This window comes from Choloepus didactylus, chromosome 6 (genome assembly GCF_015220235.1).
Source record: "Choloepus didactylus isolate mChoDid1 chromosome 6, mChoDid1.pri, whole genome shotgun sequence".
In the NCBI taxonomy this organism is placed as follows: domain Eukaryota; kingdom Metazoa; phylum Chordata; class Mammalia; order Pilosa; family Megalonychidae; genus Choloepus; species Choloepus didactylus.
Window position 1 is genome coordinate 146,454,939 of NC_051312.1, and position 25,740 is coordinate 146,480,678.

At 50.1% G+C, this 25,740-nt stretch overlaps 1 protein-coding gene across 7 annotated transcripts in view; it reads right to left on the reverse strand.

Annotated features, from left to right (window-relative positions):
* Positions 1-25,740, reverse strand: part of KIRREL3 (kirre like nephrin family adhesion molecule 3) — a 591,656-nt gene that overhangs the window by 130,608 nt on the left and 435,308 nt on the right. For all 7 annotated transcript variants that reach the window (XM_037841924.1, XM_037841920.1, XM_037841919.1 and 4 more), the window contains one exon: positions 7,275-7,352. In XM_037841924.1, coding sequence (XP_037697852.1) covers positions 7,275-7,352 — 78 coding nt within the window. The remainder of the gene's footprint in view (positions 1-7,274; positions 7,353-25,740) is intronic.

Consider the following 25,740-nt stretch of genomic DNA (forward strand, 5'->3'; position numbering starts at 1 on the left):
GCTCTGGGAATCCTCCATCAGATCACGACAGGAGAATGGAAACAGCAGGTCTCTTGTTCCAAGATGCTGAGTGAATTAAATGACAATCATAAAATACCCTGGAAATTGGAGTCTTGCCATAAATAATAAACAGGGACATTATACAAGCAACCAACTTTGCAGCCCCAGTGGAAAGAAAGACATCGGTGAGAAAAATGAAATAAGAAAAACACACCCTAAAGCCCAAACTAACAAAAGGACAGGATTAGTCAACATCCCAGGGGTCCTGGCAGGGAGGGGAGGAGTTGTCTCAGGAAAATGACTGTGGCTCTTAGCAAGTGCATCCGACTGCGGGGGCAGCAACAGTGAGAGGGAGGTGCCCCCTTGGCAGCCAGGCCCACTTCCTCCTGGGTCAGTGCCCGGGCCCAGGTCCCAGGTCACCCTTCTTCTGCTTCCCCCTGCTTTGAGCAGAGCATGGCTCACCCACTGCCTCACTGCCATCCAGGGCTCAGCAGGTGTTCTAGTTTGCTAATACTGCTGTTTTGCAAAGCACCAGAAATGGATTGGTTTTTATAAAAGGGGTTTATTTGGTTACAGAGTTACAGTCTTAAGGCCATAAAGTGTCCAAGGCAAGGCATCAACAGTAGCATATCTTCATTGGAGAAAGGCCATTGGCATCTGGAAAACCTCTGTTAGCTGAGAAGGCACATGGCTGGTGTCTGCTTGCTCTCAGGTTGCATCTCACAATGGTGTTCTCCAAAATATCAGCGTCAGCTTTCAACGGCTGTCTTCAAAATGCCTCTCTCAGCTGCAGCAATCCGAGGTCCTTCTGTTTGTGAGCTTTTATAGGGCTCTAGTGATTAAATCAGGACCCAAGCTGAATGACTGGCGCCACACCTCTATGGAAATAATCCCATCAACAGGTCACACCCTAATCAAAATTGTCACAGTTGGGTGGGTCACATCTCCATGGAAACAACCTAATCCCAATATCCCATGAGATTGGATTAAAAGATTATGGCTTTTTCTTGGGGGACATAATATATCCGAATTGGCACAGCAGGTATGGGCCTGAATTCATGCCCTGAGGTTGGGCAGCAAAAACATACATGGAGCTGCCTGCTGAGGCTGCCGAGCAGAGTCCCTCAGTTGATTTCCTAGGACTGGCTCCTTGGAGTTCAAAGCTTTTCAAATTATGGGAAGTGTGTTGTGGTTGATTGAATTGCATATCCCAGTCTGGACATGTTATTGGTCTTGGGCCACATTCTGATGGGTATGGACCCATGGTAAATAAGATCTCTTCAAGATATTCTTTCAGTTAAGGTGTGGCCTCACTGAATCAAGTTGTGCTTTAATACAGATGACTGAAGTCCATACAAACAGAGTGAAAGTCAGATGGAGAGAGAAGCCACAGGGAGCCGTCAGAAGCTGGAAGTCAACAGAACCCAGAAGAGAACGGAGAAGACACCACAATGTGCATTGCCATGTGATGGCAAAGCTGAAGACCCAGGATCACCAGCAGCTAGCTCCAGAACACCACAGTTTTTGGGGAGAAGCATCGCCTTGCTGATATCTCAGTTTTGGACTTCTCCTAGCCCCAAAACCATCAGCCAATAAATTCCTGTGGTTTAAGCCAAGCCATTATAAGTTATCTGTTTTAGCAGCTGGGGAACTAAAACAGGTGGTAAGAAGAGGTTGCAAGCAGGGGTTAAGAGCTAAGATCGCTTTTTGAGTCGTGTTTTAGAGCCTTACAGATGATCTCATTCAGCATTATTCAGCTTTGCAAGAAAGTGGAAATCCAGATCACACGGGGGACCCCTTACTCTTAGGGAGGTTCTCCTTCCCCTATGCATCCTGACTGTGGGGCACCTCTATTTCTTGTTCGACTCTGTTAGGGGATAGGCAGGAGGCAGTGGAAGTTTTAGACTCATTTAAAAAATTAGGAAACAGAGGTGCAGAAAAGCAATAGGCTCCCAGATTCCCGTCCTTGCAAGGCTTTGTCTCCCCCACCCCCTACTCTACCTGCATAAATGTCTGGGAGGTGAGGGCTTGCACCACTGTGGGGTCAGGTGCATGCATGGGTGCTGGGCTAGGAGCCATGGGGGACCCACGGGGCTTTGATGGGACCATCCTTGAAACCAGGCTTTTTCTTCCCTGGGTGCTCCAGCCCCTCCCCAAGAGGACACAGAAGCCTCTGGTGAACAGAAATTGCCTTTACTCATCAGGTACAGTTGTTTCTTCCTGGGAAGATAGGAGTGACAGAGCTGGGAAGCATTTCCACTTTCCCTTTACTGAGCTGAGAGAAGGAGCCAGGGAATGCTGCCCAAGGTCCAGCAAAACTTTCTCCCTACAGGATCTGCAGCCCAGCTCTGGAGAGAGCAGGAAGTGAGGAGGAAGCTAATGAGGCAGGGGTGTCCCCATGTAGGTCCAGCGTGGCTTCAAAGGCTGGCCAGGAAGGGGAGGTCGGGGCTTTGCTGCCTCCCTTCTCTGCCTGAGTATCTTCTTCCTCATTTCCCCTTCTCAGAGGCCTGGGGCCTGGTATAATTTTCTGGTTCCCTGGCTTGTGTCCATCACAGATCTTTCCTGGTCTTCTCCCACAGGAACTCAAGTCTCACTCGTGCTCTGCTTCTCTTCTCCCTTCCCCTTCCACTCCCTCTGTGTTTTCAGCTACTCTGAATAAAGCTAAAGGTAAGGGGCTTCCCCTCTGTTAGTGGTCTCAGCCGCTTGGGTTGTAGTCCTGGCCCTTCTGGCAATTCCTTCTTGACCCTAAGCTAGTTGCTCAATGCCCTTGGGTCTCCCGGGTTCATGGTTGCACTATAATCTCAAGGGTTGTTTACAGTTCTAATGTAGAGGAATACTGAGCTTTTAGGAGCTAGGCAGAGCCCCTCGTCTGACACTATTGTGAGAGTTTTCTATTCTGCTCGTGGACAGTGTCTGTGATGCTCATTGAGAAAGTGAGCCGGGCTGGGATCTCCAAGAGGAAAGGGTCATCAGGACAAGAGCTGGGAAATGGGAGGTGGATGGTGTGTGTGTTTGTGTGTGTGTGAGGAGTAGGGGGGTGGGATGAGGGGACAGTGAGAGAAGTTCCTCCTTGAGTATCTGATGGGAAAGCTCTGCCTAGAGATCCTCTGAGAACATGGCCCAGCAGCAGATGGGCAAGGAAGGAAAGATGGTGCCCAAGAAGGCAGACCATGCCTTGGGAATGCCTCCCCTCCCAGTCCTCCCTCTCGGCTGACCTGCCTGGAAGGGGCTGCAGAGCTGCAAGTGAAGGAAAAGCTGTGAGTTAGCACCAGGTAAGACTTAGGGAATTACTGAAAATGTGGAGACTCACATTTTCTGGAAGTCCTTCATCTGCCTGCTATGCCCGTGGGAGACTTTGTGCATTCCTCTGTTATCACTCATGCTGCTAATTAATTACTTAAATAAGAATGACTCTACTATTCCCTACGTGCCAGAAACTGGGCAAAGGCCCAGGGATAGGAGAGGAAAGAAGGAAGAAGGGTCTTTGCCTTCCTGCAGCTCGCTGTCTCACTTGTGTCCTCACAAGTAAGGAGTCTAATAAATAACTACAGATCATGATAAACGCCACACAATAAACAAATTGGTTGCTATGACAGAGCATGATGCTGGGGGAAGAGAGGTCTCCAGTTCAGGTTAGGTGGTCAGGCGGGATCTCTTTGTGGAGGTGACAGTGACACTGAGATCAGCCTGCATGCTTTTGTTGTGAGCTCCTTGAGGGCAGGGGCTAAATCTTACTTATTTTTATATCTCTAGTGCTTGGAACAATGCCTGACACTTACTATGAAAAAATGGTATTGTTTTTATTGCAGGTATTCAATGAATGTTTGATGAATAAATAAATGATCTCCTTCCAGTGGTTCCCATTGAAAGCAGCATGCACTTAATCACATGAAGACAATTATGCCAAACCAATCTGATATTCTTATGCTATAGTCTGTCTTTATTTTCCTCCTTTCTCATCTGCTCTTTGTTGATTTTTGCTTTTATAACCATTTGATGCCTCAGACATGTTGAGTCCAAACAGGAAAGAACACACACACATACACACACACACATATTACCAACCACCGCCATTCCTGCAAATGTTGCAAATTCTATCCGAGAAGCTATTACGCCCTCCTGTATAGAGCAAACCTCTCATTGACTATCACATGCCTCCTTAAACGATCTTTGAATAGAATTTTCTTTTTATTGCTTTGTGTAGTTTAATAGTGCCAATTGTGATTACTCTAGCTTATGATAAACTCCAAATCTATAGAGCTTCTGTTCATTCATTATTTCTCTCTTGTTCCTTCTCAAGTTGTTATTTTTGGGGGATGTAGGTAGGAGGGGGGATAGGAGTAGAGAATATAAAAAGATAGCAAATTAACAGGGAAACAAGTGCAATAGGGGACCACTTCTCCCTGGGTGACAGACACTCTATTTGATGCTGTTAAGAGAAAAAGTATGCTTTAATTCAGCACAACTAGGTCTTTTATATTTATTCTAAACTGGAAATACAATGATTACCACCTTATCATTAATGGAAGAAGAAGCTAATTGTTCCAATATCTCACTAATTCCAGCATCTGGGAGAAAAACAGTTATTTTTACTATTTTACTGATGATTTAATTTATATCAAGGTGTATTGTGCAGCAAGGACAGAGATTTCTGTGTCTTGATCGATGCCACGGCTCCTATTCCAGTTCAATTATTAATATGCGGGAGTTATAATTATTTTGAGTATTGGTACAAGATAATTATAAACCATAAAACAGCTCCCCATGCTTGCTGATGCCTTTTCTTCTCTGCAGACATGTTGGAGTTTGGGCATGTGGGATTGAGAAACAGAAAAAACTGTAGGAAGAGGCTCATGGAGTAGTGAGGCTGGCTGGTGGGATCAGGGGGTCCTTCCTGCTCCAGCCCCCTCCCTCGCTTCACCTTACACCTTCCACCTCTCCAGAGCCAAAGCCAACCTGCTTTATGAGTCTCTCATTCTGTCCCATTGTCTCACCCTCCTCCTAACCTGTCTCCTCTTTGTTAGTTTTGCTAGTCAATATTTGCAACTCGTCACACATGGCAGCTCAGCTTGCCACGTGTGTGTGAGGTTATGTGTATGTGTGTGACTGTGATGTGTTGCGGCATTTGGGAGGGGTGAGGACAAGATGCAGGGAGGGAGGCAGGGGTGGGGCGTTAACTGCTCCAGTTGTTGAAGCCTCTGGGTCTCCCTGTCTCTGAACACCTGGCCTGATTCTCACTTAGTCTTCAACGGGGACAGGGGTTGGAGGTTGGGGTAAGGCTCTCGGGATCTCTCATTCTTAGCCAAAGTCTCCAGAATCAGTGGAAAGGAATAATGTATTTGTGTAGATTGTATGCATTTGGAGAGGGGACTCAGAGAGAATAGGCATTGTTTAGGCATCTTCCTATTCTGACACACACACACAAAAAACTCTTAGCTTAGTTTTGCAGAAGGTAAGGGTGGCTGTCCTCAGAGATAATCAGGTCCTGGTCTTGTTTCCCAGCCCTTCTCTATTCCTCCCTGCCTGCCTTCCTTTTTTTGCTACTTCAATGATATGGAAGGAGGGCCTCCCTACCTAATGCTGACTCTTTTTCTGACCATTTCCCCAATCCCCTGATTTACAGAATGACCACTGTGGCATTCTACTTATGGTAAATGCATTCAGACCCCTTCCTCCCTCAGTCACCTCTGAAAGGTGGGGGGAGTCAAATCATGTTTATCCTCCTTGTGCTAAGATTCTTTTTAGGACCCAGGAACTGGAGTCAATATTTTCCTACTGGGGTCAGACACCTAAGCTTGGGCTTTCAAATTCAGCCCAGCTCCTGACTTTTTGACTCCCCCAAGCTCTATGAACCTCATTTTAGCTTCCCTAATTAGCATTGCCAGCAAGAGAAGGTGTCAGTTCAGCACCAAGGACAGAGACATGCTGTCAGTTTCCACAAATTAGAAGTTACTGCTTGGCCCTCTCCTGAAGGAGGTGAATGGAAGGGAGGGGTAGGTTGAGAAAGAGAGAGGAGAAGGCACTGAGGGAGACTGATTGGCAGGATGTAGAAAATGCTTCCCCCTCCCCCCACCCCAGCTATGTTCAGCCAAGGGTCCCCTACAAATGGAAGTAGCTTCTTGATGCCACCTTCTCACACAGACAGGTGGCAAACGGGGAGGTGATCCCTTCTGGTGCTCAGCTGTGCTGGCCTAACTCTTGCCAAACTGTCCCCATGATGGGTGCTGGTGACAAACCCATAGTTGGTAAGGTTTCAGGTCTGAGGAGGGCTTGGGAGTGTGGGTGCAGGCATCGGAAGAGGGTACTAGAATGATGCTATGGTCTCATTCTTGGGATTGTGATCATGGAGGAGAGCTGATTCCTCCATGCCTGAAATGGGGGTGAGGCTATGTGGTCCCTGGCCTTGGGAGGCAGTGAGGCCCCAGCTCACAGCAAGCTGGGCTGGTGGGAAGCCAGAGCTTCATTTGTCTGATTTTAATGAATAAATGGCATCCCCAGCCATTGTTTATCTACTTTTGAGTCTTGACAAACAGACTGTGGCATCTGATGGAGAGGGTTATTAGCTGCTCAGAGACAGATGGCTAGGGATGGATGGAATTCGGTCTTTATTACAGCAGACCCGTAAGTGACCCCATGCCTTTCAAATTCCAGCCTCCACATCAATGTCAAGACCTTCCCCAAGCATCTTGTGACCTAGTCATGTCTCGGAGGTAAGACCAAGGCCAAGAGTAAGGCAGACTGGACCGCAAGGAGGAGGGGAGGGAGGGCCCATGGCATTGGAAAAAGAGGGCAGGTTTCCAAGAGCAAGTTCTTTCAGAATAAAAATTCTGTCTTATTCTTCTTGAGAATTCTCCTAAGTGGCCTGTAAGGTGCAGTTTATTCAGTAGGCATTCGGGAAATGCGAACGATTGAGGAGAAAGGTGGAGAGGTCTGGATTAGAAAAGACAATAGAAACAGATTTAATTGGACTGGGTGTGGGTGGGGGAGGACAAAAGGTAGAGAAGGGAGAGGAGGAGAAGCAGGGGACTCAAAGGGAGGAGGGAAGGTAACATAAAGGAAAATGCTTAGGAATCAGCATCCCTGTGTTTCAGGCATTAGCTACTCTTCCCCACATTCCTGTATAAATGGCTTCATGGAAATAAGATTGATCTGCCTCCTTCCTTTTCTGAGACACTCCAGGTTCCTTTTCCTGGTCCCTCTGTATCACAGTTGTGGAGCAGAGCTTCCTCCCTCCATAAGTACCCCTGAGAAGGTAGGGAGGTTTTCTCACTGACCTTCATTCATTCTCCGAAACTTGTCCTTGGCCATGTAGCCCAGCACCAGACAGCATCCTCTCTTCTGGAGGCCCAGCTCTGGAAGGAAAGCAAAAGAGGGTGAGTAGGGAATGGGACAGGGGTTAGCAAAAGCCCCTCTGCAGGGCGATGAGGACCCTGGTGCTCTTATGATAAGAACTATGTATTTATTTACGTATTTAACAAATATTTATATAACACTTACCATGTACTGGCCATAATTTGAAGTCAGTGCATCCTCACTGGATTCTCACCACAATCCTATTCTAGGAGGTTATTTTAAATCACCCCATTTACAAATGTATTAATTAATCTGCCTTAGATGAAAGAGCTGAGATTTTGAAAGTAGTCATTCTGACTTGAGAGCCCATGCTCCTAACCATGGCTCTCTGGGTTACGGAGGACCTTTATAGTCTTGGCTTGGGAACTAAGCCCAGATTGTCCTGGGGTTGTGGTCAGACCTTCCAAACTGGCAGAGTCCATCCATCCAGCAGTGACCAGGGTGGAGCAGCCTAACCGGACATAGTGGGTGAAGAAGTAACTGGGCTGAGTTGGGGGGAAGACACAGGGGCTGAGGTACGGGTAGGAGGACTCTGTTTTGGGAGACGGTAAGTTTCTGGGGCTGCGGATTCCTGCACCATCTTAAGTGACCCCCAGGTGCAATTCTGCACCACTGTCATCTACTGATGAAGTATGGCCTCTGTGGAGCACAGAGACAGCTGAGAGACACTGAAAATAAACCCCACTCTCATAGGGCTTAGGACACAACTGGAGAAATGAGTTTAGGTATATTACAAGATACACAACAATTCCAGGTAGCAAATGCAAGAGACTATTTTTTGCAGTATTTTGTCAATCAGTGTCCATTGTGTATAAGTATTGACTTGGAGTATATCTGCTTCATCCTGACTTGTCTAAAGCACTTTATAGATTCTGGGGCAATGCCATACCAAATTTCTCTTTTGATCCCCACTACAACACTATGAGGAAGGCAAAGCAGGCATTGCTACCCACATTATGCAGGTGAGAAAACTGAGGTTCAAAGATGCTAAGTGACTTTCCCATGATTATTTTAGACTTCCCACCTCAGCTCGTTGCTCAAGTCACACAAGAGTGACAGCTGCCTTAACCTGGAAAATGGATCAGGAGTATGATTTCTGGAAAAGGGAATGTGACCACAGCTCCTCCAACTTCCTCCCAGGATATGCCAGGTTTTCCGGGGACCCAGCTGCTCCCTCCATTGGTTTCTCAGACAAGGAGGATCCCACTGAAGGGTATATTATGGCAACTTCTCCCACAGCACTGGGTGCTTCTCTGAGCACCAGCTAGGCTGGGTCTGGGCTATTAGAGCAAGGATGGTAGGTAGGAGGGTGTTTGGTTCCTTCTCTCTCTCTCCCCACCCACCTGCTGCTCCCCAGCTCCTCCCTTCATGGGTAGCAGGATTAAAAGCAGCCCAGAGCTCACGAGAGACAGATAAGCCAAGCTTGGGGGATCTTGCCCTAGAGAAAAAACAAAGCGTGGCTGGTGATGGCAGAATGCCGTGGCCCAGGGAGTGGTCACTTTGATCTCTTGATTCTTTAAAGGGATTTATTGACTATCGGTAAAGAGCAGAGAAGCAGATCTAAGCGTGCCTTTTCAAAAGGCACTCACTTCTCTTCCTTTCCCTCTGCGCTCTCTCGCTCCCTCCTCTGAAGGCACGGCCAAACCGCCCTCACTTCAAACAGCCTTACATCTCGGGCGCCCAAATCAACGATGTTAAGTTCCCTCATTCGAGGCCTTGGCCCTTTCTTCAGGGGCGCCTGCTCTGTCGAGGACCGTGTGGATCAAAGCCCCTTTGATGTTTACTTACTATATTTGTGGATTCTTTCTAACAACCCCCTTCCAGAGCAGGAATGCAGCATGCCAGGAGGGGACCAGCGGAAGAACAAGCTGTGAGGAGGCCCGGAGCTGCAGCCAACTATAGCCTCTTGCCAGAGACCGTATTGAAAACCTCCACATGCTGATGACAGGCAGGGTTAACCAGCCTGTTATAATTGGCACGTGTCTTGTTTATCATCAGAATCATACAATTGCTGACGATTTCTATTATATCTTCCCTTACCTTCTTATGTCCATCTAAAGCACATCAGCAGTGGCTCCTAATGAGAAAGGGGGCTTGGGTTTTTGGAAAGAGCCCAGGGAGAAAGGGGGCACTGAGGCAGGAGGGCAGGAGATACTGTGCGGATGTAGGCCAATGTACCAGGTGGCCTTTCTGGAAAGTCCCCTGAACTCCTAGAGAAATGGATGGGGGTACAATTCTCAAGATTCATCGAGTGTGAACGTGTTGGATCGGATTATCTTTGTTGGCTGCCTCTGCTGCCCCCAGTCAACCTATCCTATGTCACACAACAGGTTGCCCCCACTCCAAGGGTGATTGCCTGAGCGAAGAGGCCACACACACAAACAGTTATTATAAGTAAGAGTCTCACTGACCATGCTTGATTTTTGCAAATGAGCAGGAAAAGAAGTTAAAAAAAAAACAAACCCCCGATTAATAAAAGAAATAGAGGACGCGGCAATTTCTCAATGTATTTGGCTCATTTAATTTGACATGTGTGGGTTAGTCTTAATTATTTAGGCAGCTACATTACAAGGCGCTAATAAGCACACTGCAGAAATTTATTAAGTGAGAGGGCTCTCTGACTGAGTCTTCATTGAGAAGTGGGGAGAAGCCGCTGGCATCCTTGCAAGGACGAGCAGGTTGGAGGGTTAGTGAAGTGAGAATTAGCAAGCTTTCTGTTTAAACGCAAATTCAGACCATTCTTTGGCGAGAGTTGCAGAGCTAAATCAGAGGTCATTGGGTCTCCAAGAGGAAGCGTGCTGGCAGGGCTGAAGGCGAGCAAAGGGGAGGATAATGTGGAAACCCAGGTGGGGAAATGGGATGTTGGCCAAGACACTGAACCCAGAGAACACCAGAAGAAAGCGGAGACGAACCACTCTTCTAGGGGAAATGCCAAGCCAACATAACAAGGCTACCTGGGGAGAGATGATAGAATGAGAGAGGAAGGTCTGGGCCAGCCACCAGACAGCCATCACCTTGTCATGTGGCATTGGGAGGCACAGCAAAGTCAGATCTGAGATGCCCAATTTGGAAATGTGAGATGATGGGGTCTTCCCCAAGTAGGCTTTGGGGCTGAGCCCTTTGCAGTAGCAGAACCACCCAGATTTACTGACGGTCTTCATGGAAAACAATTAACGTGGATGTAGTCCTGGCTTAAAAGGAAAGTTCACAGTACAGAAGTCAAGGGTCACCTGCAGACTGGGGAATTACAGGGCACAGTCTGAGGACAAAGGAGGTTTAGGAGATACTGTCTGGATGAGGAAACATTTATTGCAACAGGGCCTGTTTCTTGGGGATTTGGGAGATTGCAACCTTGGGAACTCTTGACTATGGGTTAAGTTAAGGGTCAGGGCTGCACCTTCTCCAGCTCTGTGCCCCGGGTACCAGCTCAGGGCTAGTCACATTGCAAGTGCCCAGGAAGTGTCTGGTGACTTAATTAAGGGGCTGATGGAAAAATATTGGGTAACAATCAATTTGCCCTCACCCGGGTCAGAATGAATATAGGTGGGCTTAAATGCAGCACAATGGATTTAGGTGAAGTGAGGATGGTTGTAGAGTGAATGAAACTTGTAGTTCATTGGGATAGGTGATAGAGAAGGAAGGACAAGGGGCAGCTTTATGAATGGGGTGGTTTTCCTTCAGCTTTTGCGAGCCTGAGGATTCCTTCCTTCTTAATAGTAATAATAACGATGCAGTGAGATTATTTCACATATGCAAGATAGTTGTTTTTTTTACGACACTGTCATATCCACTCTCATTAGCTGCTCATAGACGTTCTATGAAGTTGGCAAGGCAGAAATATTTCCTCCATTTTGGTTTCAGAAACTAAGGCTCTGAGAAGTTAAATGGCAATTTCAAGTTTCAAAGCATTAGTTGGTGATGGTGCTCAGTCTAGAACCCAGGCCTGATGTCTGGGTTAGTTCTTAGGATCTCGATGATGGAGTCTTCCCCAAGTAGATGCTGGGGTTGCAGTATTTGGCTGCCAGGATGCCAGGGCTGGAGATGCTGTGCATGAAGACTGGCCAGAGAACAGAGAACAGACAACAGTGGTCCTGGCTGGGACAGGAAGCAGGGAGGAGCTGGTCTTTGATGGGGCCTGGCTATTTCCATTGGCCACGATTCTTGAAGCCAATCACCCAGGTCTCAGAGATCCTTGCAAGGGACAGTTCTGTCAGAGGGCCCCAGCTGGGGGGAGAGCAGCCACTGGGACTGCCAAGATGGGCAGTGGGGATGGTGGGAACAGAGAGCATGGGAAGGAGGGAAGGTGGGGAGGGAGGGCTGGCTATGTGTCTGCTCGGGCAGAGGCACCTGGTGGCCATCCAGGGTGCCTTAGGTGTTCCTGCTTCCAGGGCGAGGACCATGTTGACCAGGACTGTGCTTGCTTATGGACCCATCCAGAGGCTAATGAGTTCTCAAGAAACTACAGATAGAGCTGGTGACAATTGACAGGTACCAACCTGTGGGACATCCAGTGCATTTGGGTGGCTGCTTGTGAGTAGCTGTTCCGCCCCCACCTCCAATCAAAATAGCAGTGGTTCAGGGATCTTGCTGAAGACTGATTCTTTCCCACCTGAAGTTTCAGACTCAACCTTGTCCCTGGAAGCCTACTGAACAAGACCTAAACTGTTACTCTCCAAAGCAAAAATTTTGGGAGCAGAAGAGATGAGATGAGGCAGAAGACATAGTCAGGGACTGAACCCTGGAAGATCTGATTAGTCTTGCTTTGGAGTCTGGACTTTCTCCTATGGGTATTGAGGAGCCACTGAAGAGTTCTAAGCAGGGGAATAGCAAGCCAGGTTGGGAGGCTACTGCCATACTCCAGGTGAGAGAAGAAGGGTTTATGTTTGATGAGGTAGGAGATATGAAATCACTGCATCCATCTGAGTAGGGGTGTCACAGTAAAAGCCAGGGGAGGGAGCAGAGTGTGTGGGCAGAGTCTATGTTTAAATGTCACTTCTGCTGACAGTCCTCTCCCTGCTTTCCATTCTCCCATCCGCCAAGCCAGGATCTTCTGTCCACATCTCTTAGCAGCCACATTTCTCAGCAGGGTGGGGTAAGCTGTACAGAGCTGACTAGATGTCTTCTCATGGTCTGGAGACTCTGAGCAGAGATTTCAGACTCATCAGGTCATGGTTGCTTTGTCCTTCCCCTCTTGGAAAAAATTCTGAGTGGAAATTTAAGTCAAGGTCGGGAGAACCCTGCCTGATTTCTCTCTCCAGCTAGGAGTGAGCTGGGGAAGGGAGGGGAAGTGAGGAGGGACTCCTCGTCTGCCCGAATAACATAACCAAGTCTGCTCCCTCTTCCAGCTCTTTGAAGATAGGCAGAGATGTGGAAGCAAGTAAGGGACACTGGACTTTGTCAGAGAGAAATTCAGAGCCTCTAGATTGTTGTCACCTTGGCACGGGAGAGCAGTGGAGGGCTGAAAATAGCTCGACTTCCCCAGAAATTTCCTGAGGCCATATGGAGAAGATGTCAGCTGGAGCTGCTTGGAGTCACGAGGAGGCCATATGGGGCAGTGGAAGCCGTGGATGCTTCGAAACTAACAGACGGAGCTGAAGGCTGGCCGCGGTGCCCAACAGCGAGCAATCCTCAGGACTTCTCTGAGCTTCAGCTCTCTCATTCGGGAAACGGGGATACTCACACATTTGATTTGAAAATCAAATGGGTCAGCTGTGATGAAAAGTACCTAGAATGAAGGACCTAATGGGGGTGAATTCAGTATAATAGAAACAAAATATCGAGTGGTGTTTAGAGACCATTGAATCTGTCCTCCACTTTCTTACAGATGTGAAAATGGAGACCAGTAGAAGTGAAAGGACGTATCCAAGGCGATATAAGGAATTATGAGATGGAATTCCTTGAAGGCTAATGTGGGAGTAAGGAATAAGATGGAGTGGAAAAGAGAAACTTGTCAGGGTGGCTGTGGCAGCTCTCTGGACAGCAGAGGCCCAGCGACTCTGGTGCTGGGAATGAAGAGAAAATGGGGAATCGGAGAGACACCTGGCTGGTCGGAGAGGCAATGGGGCTTAGTGACAGGTGGGAATGAGCAGGGCAAGGGCGAAGAGATGACCAAAGTGTCTGTAGTTGGAAAAATTAGAGGGAAAGGTGTGTCTCCACTGAAGAGGACAATCGACAAAGGGAAAAGATTAGATCATGGGGCAATATTGTGCACTTTTGGACTTCCTGTGCTTGTGGTGACAGGGTTCCCCAATGAAGGAATCCTAGAAGATAATACAAGCAGGAGTGTAGGACTGAAGAAATACATTTTTTAATCAGCTGCGTTGACCTCAGAGCACGAATATCTTGTTCTAGAGAAATGGCGGTGCCATAATGTAGTTAGACCCTACTATGAGTGATAATACATCCTTTCCACAACCAGATGTATTTCTAAAACATGACTGGTGTAAAACCCAATCCACAAATGCTCATCCAGAGACTACTAAGTGCCAGGCGCTGTGGGCAAAGCAAAGCAACACCAGGCGAGCTCCCTGTGCCAACACGATGATAATCCAATTGGTTATACAAGGCATACCCTTCTGAAAAGGTAAATAAAAGTCAAAGACAAGTAACAGTTCTGTAACAAACATGCCATGACGCAGCCTACAAATCATTTCCACATGGACGGTGATAATTGTTGCAGGAGTCTAGGGGAGGGAGAGAGAGCTGCAGGCTGTGGGGGGTGGGAGGTGGGGGAAGGGTGGAGATTTGCCCAGGGTTTGCCTCAGTTGGGTGTCTGTACCCATGGCCCCTCTCACCGGCCATCGCCCATCAATAACCAATTCTGCCCCGCGATGCTTGCCGCTTCCAGGTAGCTGGCGTCACGTATCTGGAAAGTTCTCACCTTAAGTCTGTCAAACTCCTGCTTTCTGCATCGGTTCTGCCTAGTTCTGCTTGCAGCATGATTACTCATATCCCAGGGAATAATGATGCCCATAAATCAGAGATCACGGCTCTCTGATCAGTCTCTACAGATAAAGGGACCTGAAGAAAGGAGTAATAAAGGTTTATTAATCCTGACTAGCACACAGTTCTGGCTCTCGAGGACAAGTAATTAATGTTTAATAGCCCAATAATACCTGTTTCATAATTTTTGAATCCCATTGCTTGCTAATTCTAAGTTTATTAGAGAATTATAAACTTTACATTGTTGTAAAGACATAATTGCTATTTCATTGCTTATTTAATATGAGTTAATTATACTAGAACTACGTTTCTCCCCACTCATATTAAGTATCAATTAGTTGTTTTAAACTATTGATTTGTATTTAATTAACTATGCTATTACATAGCAATTAAATTCTTGTAAGAGAAACCTGAAACAGCTTTGGTCCTAAATTAAGTTTTAAAAATAATGAGTTACACAAAGAGCTCATGCTGACTATCCTCTTTTAGGAAGAGTTGACTATCATTCTGATAATTCCGGCAAAGTTTTTGTGGCCACAGCCCAACCTCACTGGCTGTTACAGGGAATAAGATAAGGACAAGGGAGACACCTTCCAGGTTGCTACCACACAGCAATGACTGACACAGGGTTAGCCCTTGGCCAGGCCCTGTCTTCCTCAGCTTGCCTCCACACTGTCGTTTACCAGCCGATGCCGTCCCAGCCTCACCCAATGGCCGAGGCAGGCAGCACGTGAGCAACTCCAGCATGAAATGGGGAACTGCAGGCTCTACACCAGCCATGAGGTCTATTGGCCCAAGAAATAAGCAGGAAATTTGGGTGTCCATGCCATGATCATAGATCCTCTGGCTTCTCCAACTCTCTGCTCTACTTGCCTAAGACTGTCCATCTTGGGTAGGAAAAAGTCCAGGCATTTATCAATCAGCCATGGATGTTGGACTTTCTGGACTTTCTGCATCTTGTTTTACTGTCACATCAACCATATGAAAATCGCTTGGATTGCCCACATTTTTATTTATAAAGAAATTGCTATTTGAGAGAGGTAAGGAATTGCCAATAGTCTCACAGCTGGTGAGTGGCAAAGCTTGGAATTAAAACCTGTCTACCTGCCTCCTTTCTTGGTGCATCGTGCCACGCTTTGTCTGTGTTCTCTGCTTGATACAACGACTCCCCAATTCTGAGTCTCAGCCCACTTGGCTGGGTCTCTGAGACCTTGCCTGTCTCTTGTTATTTTTCTCTCCTTGGAGGGCTGGGCTTATCCCTCCTACCCTCCAACACTGAGTTGGGTTGTTCTTGCCTGGAGTTCCAACTTGGCCAATAGCCGACTCCAAATGTGGCCTACCTTTGGGATCCCTGGCCATCGGTGAAGGGTACAAGATGGGCAGAGCTGACCACACCCCTCCGCACACTGGGCTCAGGACCCCAGCTACCCATCCTGGGGGTGGATGTAGCCCAGCTTTGCCCCTCTTCATTGGCTAGCATCGCTTGGGGCCAAGCTCGCTCAATATCACCATCACAAACAAGTACAGCTGCCATTACTGACTGATTATGATGCATTGATCTCTGGGCTAAACACTTTGCATGCTTTATCTTCTTTATTCCTCATAACAGCTCTATAAGGTTCATACTGTTATGATTCCTACTTGATGGAAGAAGAAACAGCATCAGAAAGATTAAATGACTTAGGGTCACATAGTTAGTAAATGTTGAGGCCAGAAAAACTGATTATAAGCTTGGTTCCTTGGGCTACCAGTATATCTGTATAATTCGTGAGGGGGAGCTTTGTAATGCTGACTGAAGAAATTGTGGGACATGGTTTTCCCGCACATGCAAGAATACCAAAGCCCATCTCTGATTGAAGACATCTAATGGCACTGGATTAACTGCTTTGTGGAGAGATGCAGAGAAATAGGTTCCCCAAGGCCAGTCTCCCCACCTGTCCTCAGCTCACTGGCCCTGTGAGGAAAGGGGCTGCTGAGGGTCAAACCTGGAAGACATTTAGACTTTTCCTAAGAGAAAGTTGGAAGTGGGTGACCAATGCTTGAATGAGCCAGATGTTTGACAGCTGTGTGCCCCACCCGGAGGCCAGGCATCAAGAGGGAAACTGTCTTTTTTTTTTTTTTTCATAGTAGGTCTCCAGAAGACTAAGACTGAGGGCAATAAGGGGGCTGCAGAGTGGCACCCCACTTCCAAGCACCCCCATCCTCATCCCTTGCAGTTCTCTAGAACTAGAACTAGGAAGACAGAGCCCAATAGAAGGCTGAGGATGTAATATCGATTTTTGGCATTTAATCTCTGCACCTATTGGAGAATATATTGATGTGGCAGCCCATTTTACAGATGAGGCTCAGGGATGTTGAGCAATTTTCCTGAAGTCCCACAGCGGGGAAGTGGGGGAGCCAGGATTAAAATCCAGGCCCCTGTGACCCCAGAGCCCAGGCCCCTCTCTGAGGATGCGACCTGAGTGCTGTGCCCACAGCCCAGGTTCCCAGAGGGGCCCCCGGGGAAGAGAGTGGCCGCCTCCAGGGGATGCTGGTCTGATGGAGTCCCGGGCATGGCTGATTCCAGAAAGTTCCATGGAAGCCCCTTAGTGGACAAAGAACAGCCTCCTGAGGGGCTAGAAAGTGGCCTGGAGAGGGTGGAAGTCAGGCTGTGAGCATTGGTGACTGCAACCCTTCAACCTTCATGAGCACCAGGATGGCCGCCCGGGAGCGAGGCTGGTAGAGAGTCCACGCCGGGCCTGCTGTCCCCTGCGGAATGGAGCAGGAAGACTCGTCTCTGGAGGAGGGCAGGGCAGTGGGGAGGGGAGCATGGAGAGCCCCTGCCTGCTCAGGGTGGGTTGGGTTGTGGAGAGAAACTGCTGCTTGGTTATGTGCTTACAAACCACCTTGTCATTCATTTACGGCCCAAATAAAATCTTAAAAGCCGAGGCTTAACTGAAGGGGTCCCATAAGGCAAACACCTGACTTAAAAGAAGACACTGGAGACAGACAGTGCCCTCTGCCCTCAAGGCTGCTGAACGAGGTGGGGTTGGAATGGAGGGAGAGCCCTGCTCTCACTTGGCACAAGGGAAGGGGGCAGAAGGAAGGAAAAAACTGTGCCAGGGGTGGGGTGTGTAGGGTTGGCACGGAAGAGGTGGAGGCTGAACCCCTGATGGATGGGGGAGTGGAGGATACTCCCTCCACTCATCCAGGAGGGAGGCTGGGTGATGGGTGCATCCTTGCCCCCTGCCCCTGACCCAGCCCCAGCTGCCTCCCTCATATTCTAGCAGCCGTGGGGGCCTCATCCATCCGGAAGGACCGTGCACCTTGGCTGAGGCAGGAGGAAGGAGGGGCGGCGAGAATGCACAGGACAGAGGGCTCTGCCCCTCCCCACCCGCTTCCCGAGCTCCGACTGCGCCGTGGGGCCCTCTGGCTTGGACAACCTTGGGAGGGAGGCCGGGGTGGAGCAGGGGGCAGGGGCTGGAGGAGACCCACCCCCTCCAGGACGGTGCAAGCTCGGGAAGCCGCCCGCGGGGGCCCCACCCGCCGGGGTCCACACAGCATGGAAGGCAAGAAGGCAGCAGGGCGAGGGGAAGGCAGGGAGCCCTGCTGTCCTCCCATTACCGAAATCCTCCTGGAGCCTCACACGCGCCATTACAACTCTGTGTCTTATAATTAAATTGAGTCTGCCGGTTACCTCTCAGCACGGTGGCAATTCAAGCTCGTTGGAGGCTTTCTTTGTTTATTTTTGTTTATTTATTTATTTAGTAATTATTAGTTAGCTATCCAGAGAGCTGGATGGGGGCCGCCCCAGACCAACTTTTTTTTTTTTTTTTGCCTTGGAAAACAAGAAGGTTTGATGCAGTCTCTCTCCCTTTGTGTGCGGGGAGAGGTGGGGAGGAGGCCAGGAGAGCAGGGTTGGCCCTGGGAAGGGGTCAGTGAGGATGCTACCTCCGATCTTGCCAAAGATGCTTTGTGGAAGACCCACTGATTCCGGAAAGTTCCATGAAGCCCCACAGTGGACAATGGACAGCCTCCTGAGGGGCTAGAAAGTGGGCTGGAGAGGGTGGAAGCCAGGCTGTGAGCGGGCATTGGTGACCAACACACTGCAACCCTTTGACCTTCATGACACCCTGAGATGGTAGTGATCAGAGATATTCTGTAACTTGCCCAAAGTTGCCCAGCTGGTACTGGCAGAAGTGGGATTTGAACATAAAAGACCTGTGGTAAAACCAAGCCCCCTGTTTTCCCTGGAGACTCAGATCTAGCTGGCGGCCTAGCAGCAAAGATCAAAGTTCTTTTCTTGGGTTTAATGATAATCTTTTGGCAGTGAGGGGGCAAAGGAGAGCCTGGTAGCTCTGATTAAGGAATCAAGCTCCAGCAGATCCAGGGGAGAGATTCAGAACCGGCCATCCATTAATAAGAACAGGAAAGTTTACTTAAGGAGAGGCCAGCCAAGCGGGAGGCCGATGGCCAAGAGGTAGATTGGTGGCTGCAGATACCCTGGGTCAATAGCTGAGCCCCAGAGAGGGGATGCCATTCAGGGCCATCCAACTTGGCAGCCCCACCAGAGCAGAGGACCAAGGAGTCGGGGAGTGTGTGTGTGTGTGTGTGTGTATGTGTGTGTGTTTGTGTGTGTACATGCATATCTATGTGTATGTGCTCATGTATCATGGCAGGAGAATGGGAAGGAATTGCAAAGACTAAGGCTGACACCTCCACCTTACATCTTCCCCCAAGAGAAAATGGTATTTTTTCATCACTGCTGCCTTTGCCTTCAAACTGTTCTTTGGGTCATTTAGGAGCTGTTTATTGCTCCTCCTTGGAACAGGGGTGGACGGTCCCAGAAAAGACATAGGGGATCCACACTGGCCATTCCTGGGTCTGCCCAGAGCCACTGAGCTTACAAGGTTTCCATGCACATTGGAGGAGCACATTCAGGTGCTTCTCTGAACTATTTGCACACAGGAAACCACTGGGGACCCTTGACCCAGATGCTGACCAGGCCAAAGAAGATGAGTGAGGCAAAGTGATGGAGGCTGGTGGCCCAGAGCCTGGAGTGTGCAGCTTCACAGCTCTTGCTTATCCAGGGAAGATTCTCTGGCTGGAGGAAACAGGGAGGGTCCTTTAGACTGCGAGGTCTGGTGAGCAGGAGGCCCTGAACTGAAATATCCTGGCTTAAAAGCTTTCAATGGTGGTGTTAGGCCTTCTCCTGGCTCCTGAGGCTGAGGAAAGCCAGACAGGGAAGCTTGGCACATCAACCCCACAGCTCTGGGGATGATCCTCTCACAGTGGTGTGGCTCCTCGGACCGCCTCTTGACCTGAGGTGTCAACCCCCCTGATTCCTCAACTTGTAAAATGGAGACCTCACGGGTGGAGAAAGGGTAACTGCTTGGCAAAGGTGGAGGGGAAGGGAAGGAGAGGTGTGTCCTTTTAACCGGTGCAAATGGATGTGACCAAAGTGTAAGTGCCCCATGGACAGGAGGAAGTTACAGAAATAATGATGCTCTATTATTATAAAGAGCAGAGGTGTGCAGCTGTGCCCAGTTCTTTGGAAAGGGGGCTGCCTAGACACTGTCCCACTGGGACCTGCCAGCCCTAGTTCTCCTGGTGCTGTAGGTCCAAGGCTGGTGTCTTGAAGACACACAGGAATGGCTCCCGAAAATGGGCATTGCTAACCTTGCCAGAAGTGATGGCGTAACTGCAGAACAAGCACCGAGTCCATGTGGGGTAGGAGGAAGGTCAAAGCCCACTCTTGGTATCCTGTAACCCAGCCAAAGAGTCAGAACAAACATACAGAAGCATTCAGACAACGTCTTCTCACGACACGTCCAGTTCAAGAAGGTGGTGAAAGGTTCTATCTGATGCTACCCTGGCCACATGGGGTGTGGGGGCAGTTCCATAAGGCACGCTGGCAGAGGATGGGGTCAGGATGGCGAGGATCCGGAAGCCCTGCCACGAGGGGGACCTGGGTTGCTCAGGTAGGAGAGAGAGGATGGAGTGCAGGGCTTTAGAGGAGGGAATGAGGGATGGCTGGTGGCAGTGACAGGAGGCAAGTTTCAACTGTCCAGGGCAGAGGGTCTGCTGGGGCCAGTGCCCAGGGATGGCTGTCCTCTGGCCTGTCCTGCTGGGCCTGGGGTGTGGGCTGCAGCCAGTGGAGAGGTGAGCTAGCATTGGCCTGCAAGAGTTGACTGTGCACATCTCTCCCCAGCCCTGTGTTCAGTGATGGCATTTGGGAAGCTTCAACCTGGACATCATGGGAGGACAGCGGCAGTGTTTACACCAAGGAAATTGGCAAAGGGCTACATTGGGGCGCGTCCCCCTTAGTCCCCATCTCCCCAAAAGTTAGTTTACCAATACACTGCTGGCTGAGCACTAACATTTGGGGAGAGGTTGTTTACTCTGGTTCTGGTCCCTGAGCCTTTCAAAGACGTGACTTGGGGCCCTGCTTGTGTCTTCTGCTTCATTTCAGGTGAGTCACTGCCCTTCCACGCCTCATCCTGTTTTGGCTGATCACTGAGTGGAAGCTGCCAAGCTCCAGCCAGAGAGGCAAGCTGGAGGGCAGCCGGGACAGCGCGTGTGGCTCCCACCCCTGCCTCCTGGCGGGGCTGCCCTCCAGCCATTCCAGAAGGGTCACATTAAAATCTCCGGGGGAGACCAACTCACAACCCTCCCCCACCATGCTCGTGGCAGCAAATTCTTCCAAGTGCTTCTCTGGAAGGCCCCTGCCACACTCTTTAGCAAATGCTTGGGAGCATGGAAAGGTGGACTTTTTCCAATCCATTGTTGCCAGGGTGGCAGTAAGTGGCTGGATGTGGGATCCTGCAGGTGGTGTCTTACGATCCTGGGCCCCCCCACCCTGCTGCCCCAGCGGTGCAATGAGAACAGCTAAAACGAGTTGCCAGGCAAGTCCTGAAGCTCTTTACACAAGTGGTCTCATTTAATTCTTACTGCAAAGAGGTTCGAGGATGACCCCATTGTGCAGAGGGGGAAACTGAGGCTTGGCAGGATTAAATGCCTTGCTGGAAGTCAGCTGGCCTAGAAAGTGGCTGAGCTGAGGTTTGAAGCTGAGCTGTCTGGCTTCCGGCAGGGAGCGCTATTGAATTCTCTCCCTGCCTCCAGGTGGTGGGTTTTGCCACCCCCAGGCACAAGCTCTGCTCACATCCAAATCTCGTGGTCACATGATGGATGGACTGAGAATGTGGGCAGCTCTTAGGGTTACAGCAAGGAAACAACATTCCCCTGATTTTCCCTCTTGGACTACCCTGCTGCATGACCTTGGTCAATCTGAGCCAGGTGAGAAACCTGAGAAGTAGGGGAGCAGTGCCTCCCTCACCAGCTGGAGTGAGGATGAAATGAGACAATTCTGGGTGTCAAGTGCTGAGCACGTGACTGCTGCCCCAGAAACACTTGTCCCTGTCTCTTTCCTCTCTTTCATATTCCAGCACAGAGAATTTGGTTCATAGCTCAGAAATCCCTTGCTCCTCTGCTACTCTAAAAGGGAGAGCAGTCAGGCCTCCCTGAAGTTAGGACAGCATCTGGCCGGAGCAGAGAGAACCAGGGGGCACGGGGAACTGGGGTACAACCCAGGACTTGGCTTGCAGTGGAGGCTGTGGCTCACTCGGGCAGGGATGCAGAGAAAGGAGAGGCGAGGCAGCCAGGCCCCAGGCGGCATGTGCTGTGCCTCTGCCCCTGCCAACCGTCGGCCCCCAGAGCTTCCCGCAGGTGCTGCATCCCCTTCCGTGCAGCCAGCCTTCCCTGTGGCCCCGGCCAGTGCAAGGTACTCGGGCACTATCTTCTGACCCAACCCCTCTGAGCAGCCCCCTTTCCCTCACTGCCGGGCTGACAACCTGAGCCTTTCCTACCGAATGCCACGGAATCTCTGGGGGATGCTTCCCACTATGTCGAGGGGGACAGAGGATGGCTCAGATGCCATGGAAAGAAGAGAGAAACAGAATGTCCCAAATCCCTCTTTCAACGAAGGGCTTGGGGTGGGGTGGGGCACATGGATTAAAGGCTTCAGCTGGGTGGTCTTCAAAGGATGAACATTTTCTTGAGGATCAATAAGCCAAGTGAGTTTGGGTCTAAATTAATCAAAATGTCATCTGAAACAAATTAGCCTGTGAAGGTCTATATGCAGGTGAGGTGGATGGCAGGGCAGGGGGCAGGAGCCAGGGAAGGCCAGGTCTCTGGGAAGGAGGTCAGGGCGTTTGCTGGACCAGTGCAGGTCCAGTAACCCATGGTGGGGAGTGGGGTCCCACCTGGCGACTAGCATCATGGAAACTAGCCACCCCTGCCCCTGCTCTGGGCTCCAGCCCTGCCTTCAGATGGCTGAGCAAGAAGCTGCAAGATGACCCTCCAATTCTAGGTTATTTGCCCGGAAGAGGCCTTAAGGGCCACTCAGTCTCACCCTCACACCCAGGGCAGAATCCCCTTTCTAGAACATGTGAAACAGACTCACATGAGTTTTCCCTTGAAACCTTGAACCCTTCAAGTGCCAGGGAGCTCATGACTTTGCAAGACTGTGCTTTGGCTAGGTAGAAGAATTTCAAATTTCTTTTATATCGAGCTTAATTATCCTCTACTGCCTTGCAACTTTGACTCATTAAGTCCCAAATCTCTCCCCAACAAGATGAATCATTCTTCCATTCAACTAAGGAAGAGTTCAGCAGAAGTTCTTCTCTTCTCCATGAGCAACATCCCCTGGGGAGTTTGGGGCCCAGGAAATGCCCCCTTCCTTCCCTGCTCCCTCCTCAGGGCCCATGAATAAGTGGCTTCACTGGAGGAAATTCTTGCTTGAGGAGCGCAGGAAAGGAAAAGCTGTGTCGTGGTATGGACTTCTGCATGGCATGATTCTGGTGTGTCTACACCTCCACAGCTGAGGAAGTGGGCACACGTGCACCTGGGAGAATAGGGGAGAAGATGCGGTGTGGGTGTGTGCGTGCGGGAGAGTGTGGTGAGCGGGCAGGGCACATCCAGCCTGTGTAGTGTGAATGCAGTGGGAGCGTGTGGGGTGTGTGGGTGAGTGCGCGTGTGTGGACATATCTGCTCATGAAGGCTCTGGGGCAAAGGCAGTGATGGAGCACACCCGGGGCTCCGAATCTGCCTCCTCCAACTAGAGAGGCCGCAGACTGCATGTGGCAAACCGTTCCTGACCCCTAGCTTTCTGGACCTCGGACTCAGCAACAAGTCCTGCTGCTTCTATCTCTAAGAGCTGGAAAAGTTCCAGCCTCGTATCACAACAGATCTGGGCTGACTGCCTCTGAGAGCGAAAGGAACGGCCTTGTAGTGAAGTTTCTATCCAACAAGATGCTTTCTGCCCTCTCATTTAATCCTCACTGTACCAAGAGACAAGAATTTTCTCTTCTTGAAAGGTGAAGACCTTGAGGACCAGAAAGGCAACACAACTTGGGGCCACACAGTTAGAGATCAGCAACCGCCCTAGATCCAAACCCAAAGCCTGGGCTCTGCCATCAACACATGATCCCCAGGTCAGGGAAGGCCCAGTTGCCCAAGCTCACCAAGTCTCCCAGGGGCTCCCTCTCCACCACCTTTGATGCTCCCAGGGGACTGAAACGGATGCTCGTGGTGTGGTCTCCAGGCATTTCCAACAATAGTCCTTAAGACTCACCGCTTGGGAGGGTAGATCATTCTCAAACATGGGTGAGTGTCAAATCCAATGTCCTAAATTCCATCCTGGGCCAGGGAAATCTGAGATACTCTGTCCATTACGACTTTTGTAGGTCCCTGGGACCTCACTGCTTCATTGTCCTAAACCCACCTGCTTGTTGTCTGAGCTGTTGTGCCTCTGATTTCCTTATTACATTTCTACAGGGCACTTCCTCCATGGAGCTCTTGCACCCCCAGCAACTGCTCTGTCACGTAACTCATAACTTCTCTCTTGATCAAGATGGGGTACAGGATCAAGCAGGAAGCCAGGGGAAGAGGCACCCAGCAGGGTAGCGGGTGAAGGACAGGGAGACAGACTGACCAGGGCAATGTGCACAGACTTTGGGACTTTGGCTTGGAGGGGGAGAGCTCGCCGAGTGGGGTGGTGTTTGTGTCATCCTCCACCCCGGATTTGTTCCTGGTCTGGGCACAGGTGCCTCTGCTGGCACCATCATCTCCATAGACCCTCTCTGCTCCCCCACTTCCCTCTGACTCTCTCCGCCACCGTCTGTGCTAATGTCTATCTGCTCATGTGTCTGCCTGTCTCCCTGGAGTGTAAGTTCTTCAAAAGCAGGCCAAATCTTCTTTTAACCCTGGCACTTGTCACAATGACTGTCCAAACTAGTATTTTAATGCATATTTGCTGAGTGGGTTGCACATCGGGTAGAAGCTGACAGTAGAAAGATGCATCAGGGCCCCTTCAGCCTCCTTGATGGGGAGATGGGATGCACACCTAAGGGCAGCCAATGACCACCAAGGCTGGTCTGGCCAGGGGGGTCTGTGTGGAGGAGGAGGGGCCAGAGCTGGGCCAGGTAGGATGTGGGAACTAGTTAGCTGGAGACGGGGATGAGGGCATCCGAGGCTGGAGAAACGGCTCAAGCAAGGGTCCTGGGGTAGGAAAGGGCAAAGTGGCCTGAAGACGGGATCGGTGGAGGGAAGCCTAGAAGGTAGCTCAACATATATTGTGGGAGGCCCTGAATGCTGAGTGGGACCCTGGTCTCCGCCCTCCTCCTTGTTGCACTTGCATCTGCACAGCCTGCCCTGAAGTCTCCAGCTGGCCCAGGCCAAGCCCCAAGTGGTTCCAGGAAGCCACGAGCATTCACTGCCTTCCTGGGGAGTTTCCTATGGGGAAGCGGCTGGCACAGTTTCTGCACATCCCGGACAAGCACGGCCATGGGTGGCCTGGGCTGCCCCAGCTTCCCCTCCATGTTCCAGAAGGAAGAAGCAGCCATCAGCTCCTCTGGTCTGAGGGAACTGTCCCTGCCTGGTCCTGCCCTATCCCAGGAGTCTCCTCTGAACCAGAGACTCCTGATGAGGCAGGGAAAGGAACACTGCGGGCGAGAGGGCAGAAGCTTCTGGAAAGGGACTGCCATTTCCCAGCGCCTGTCATGGGCCAGCCCTGACCTCACTCACCCCTGGTTATACGAGGTCGGTATTCATGTTCCATTTCACACACGAGGAAACAGAGACTGGGCGTTCTGTAACTTGCCCCGGTCACATGGCTAAGGGACCAAGGTTTGGGCACAGGTCTGACTCCAAAGCTGGTTCCCCGATCCCGTCTTGGTTTTGGGCCTGTTTCTCCTTGAGAGATCTGTCTGGCCTTACTGGGTGATCTTGAGCTCACCGTGTACCCTCTCTGGGCTTCGGTTTTCTCATTTTGACGCTCTCAATCGAGGCTTCCCTGTCTGGCCTGGCTGAGGACGGGCTGTAAGCTCTGCGGCCGCCTTTTGCCACTGGCCCAAGTGACCACTTTTTCTGACCTTACTAAGCCCTGGTTTGTGTTTCTGCCTTCGGTGT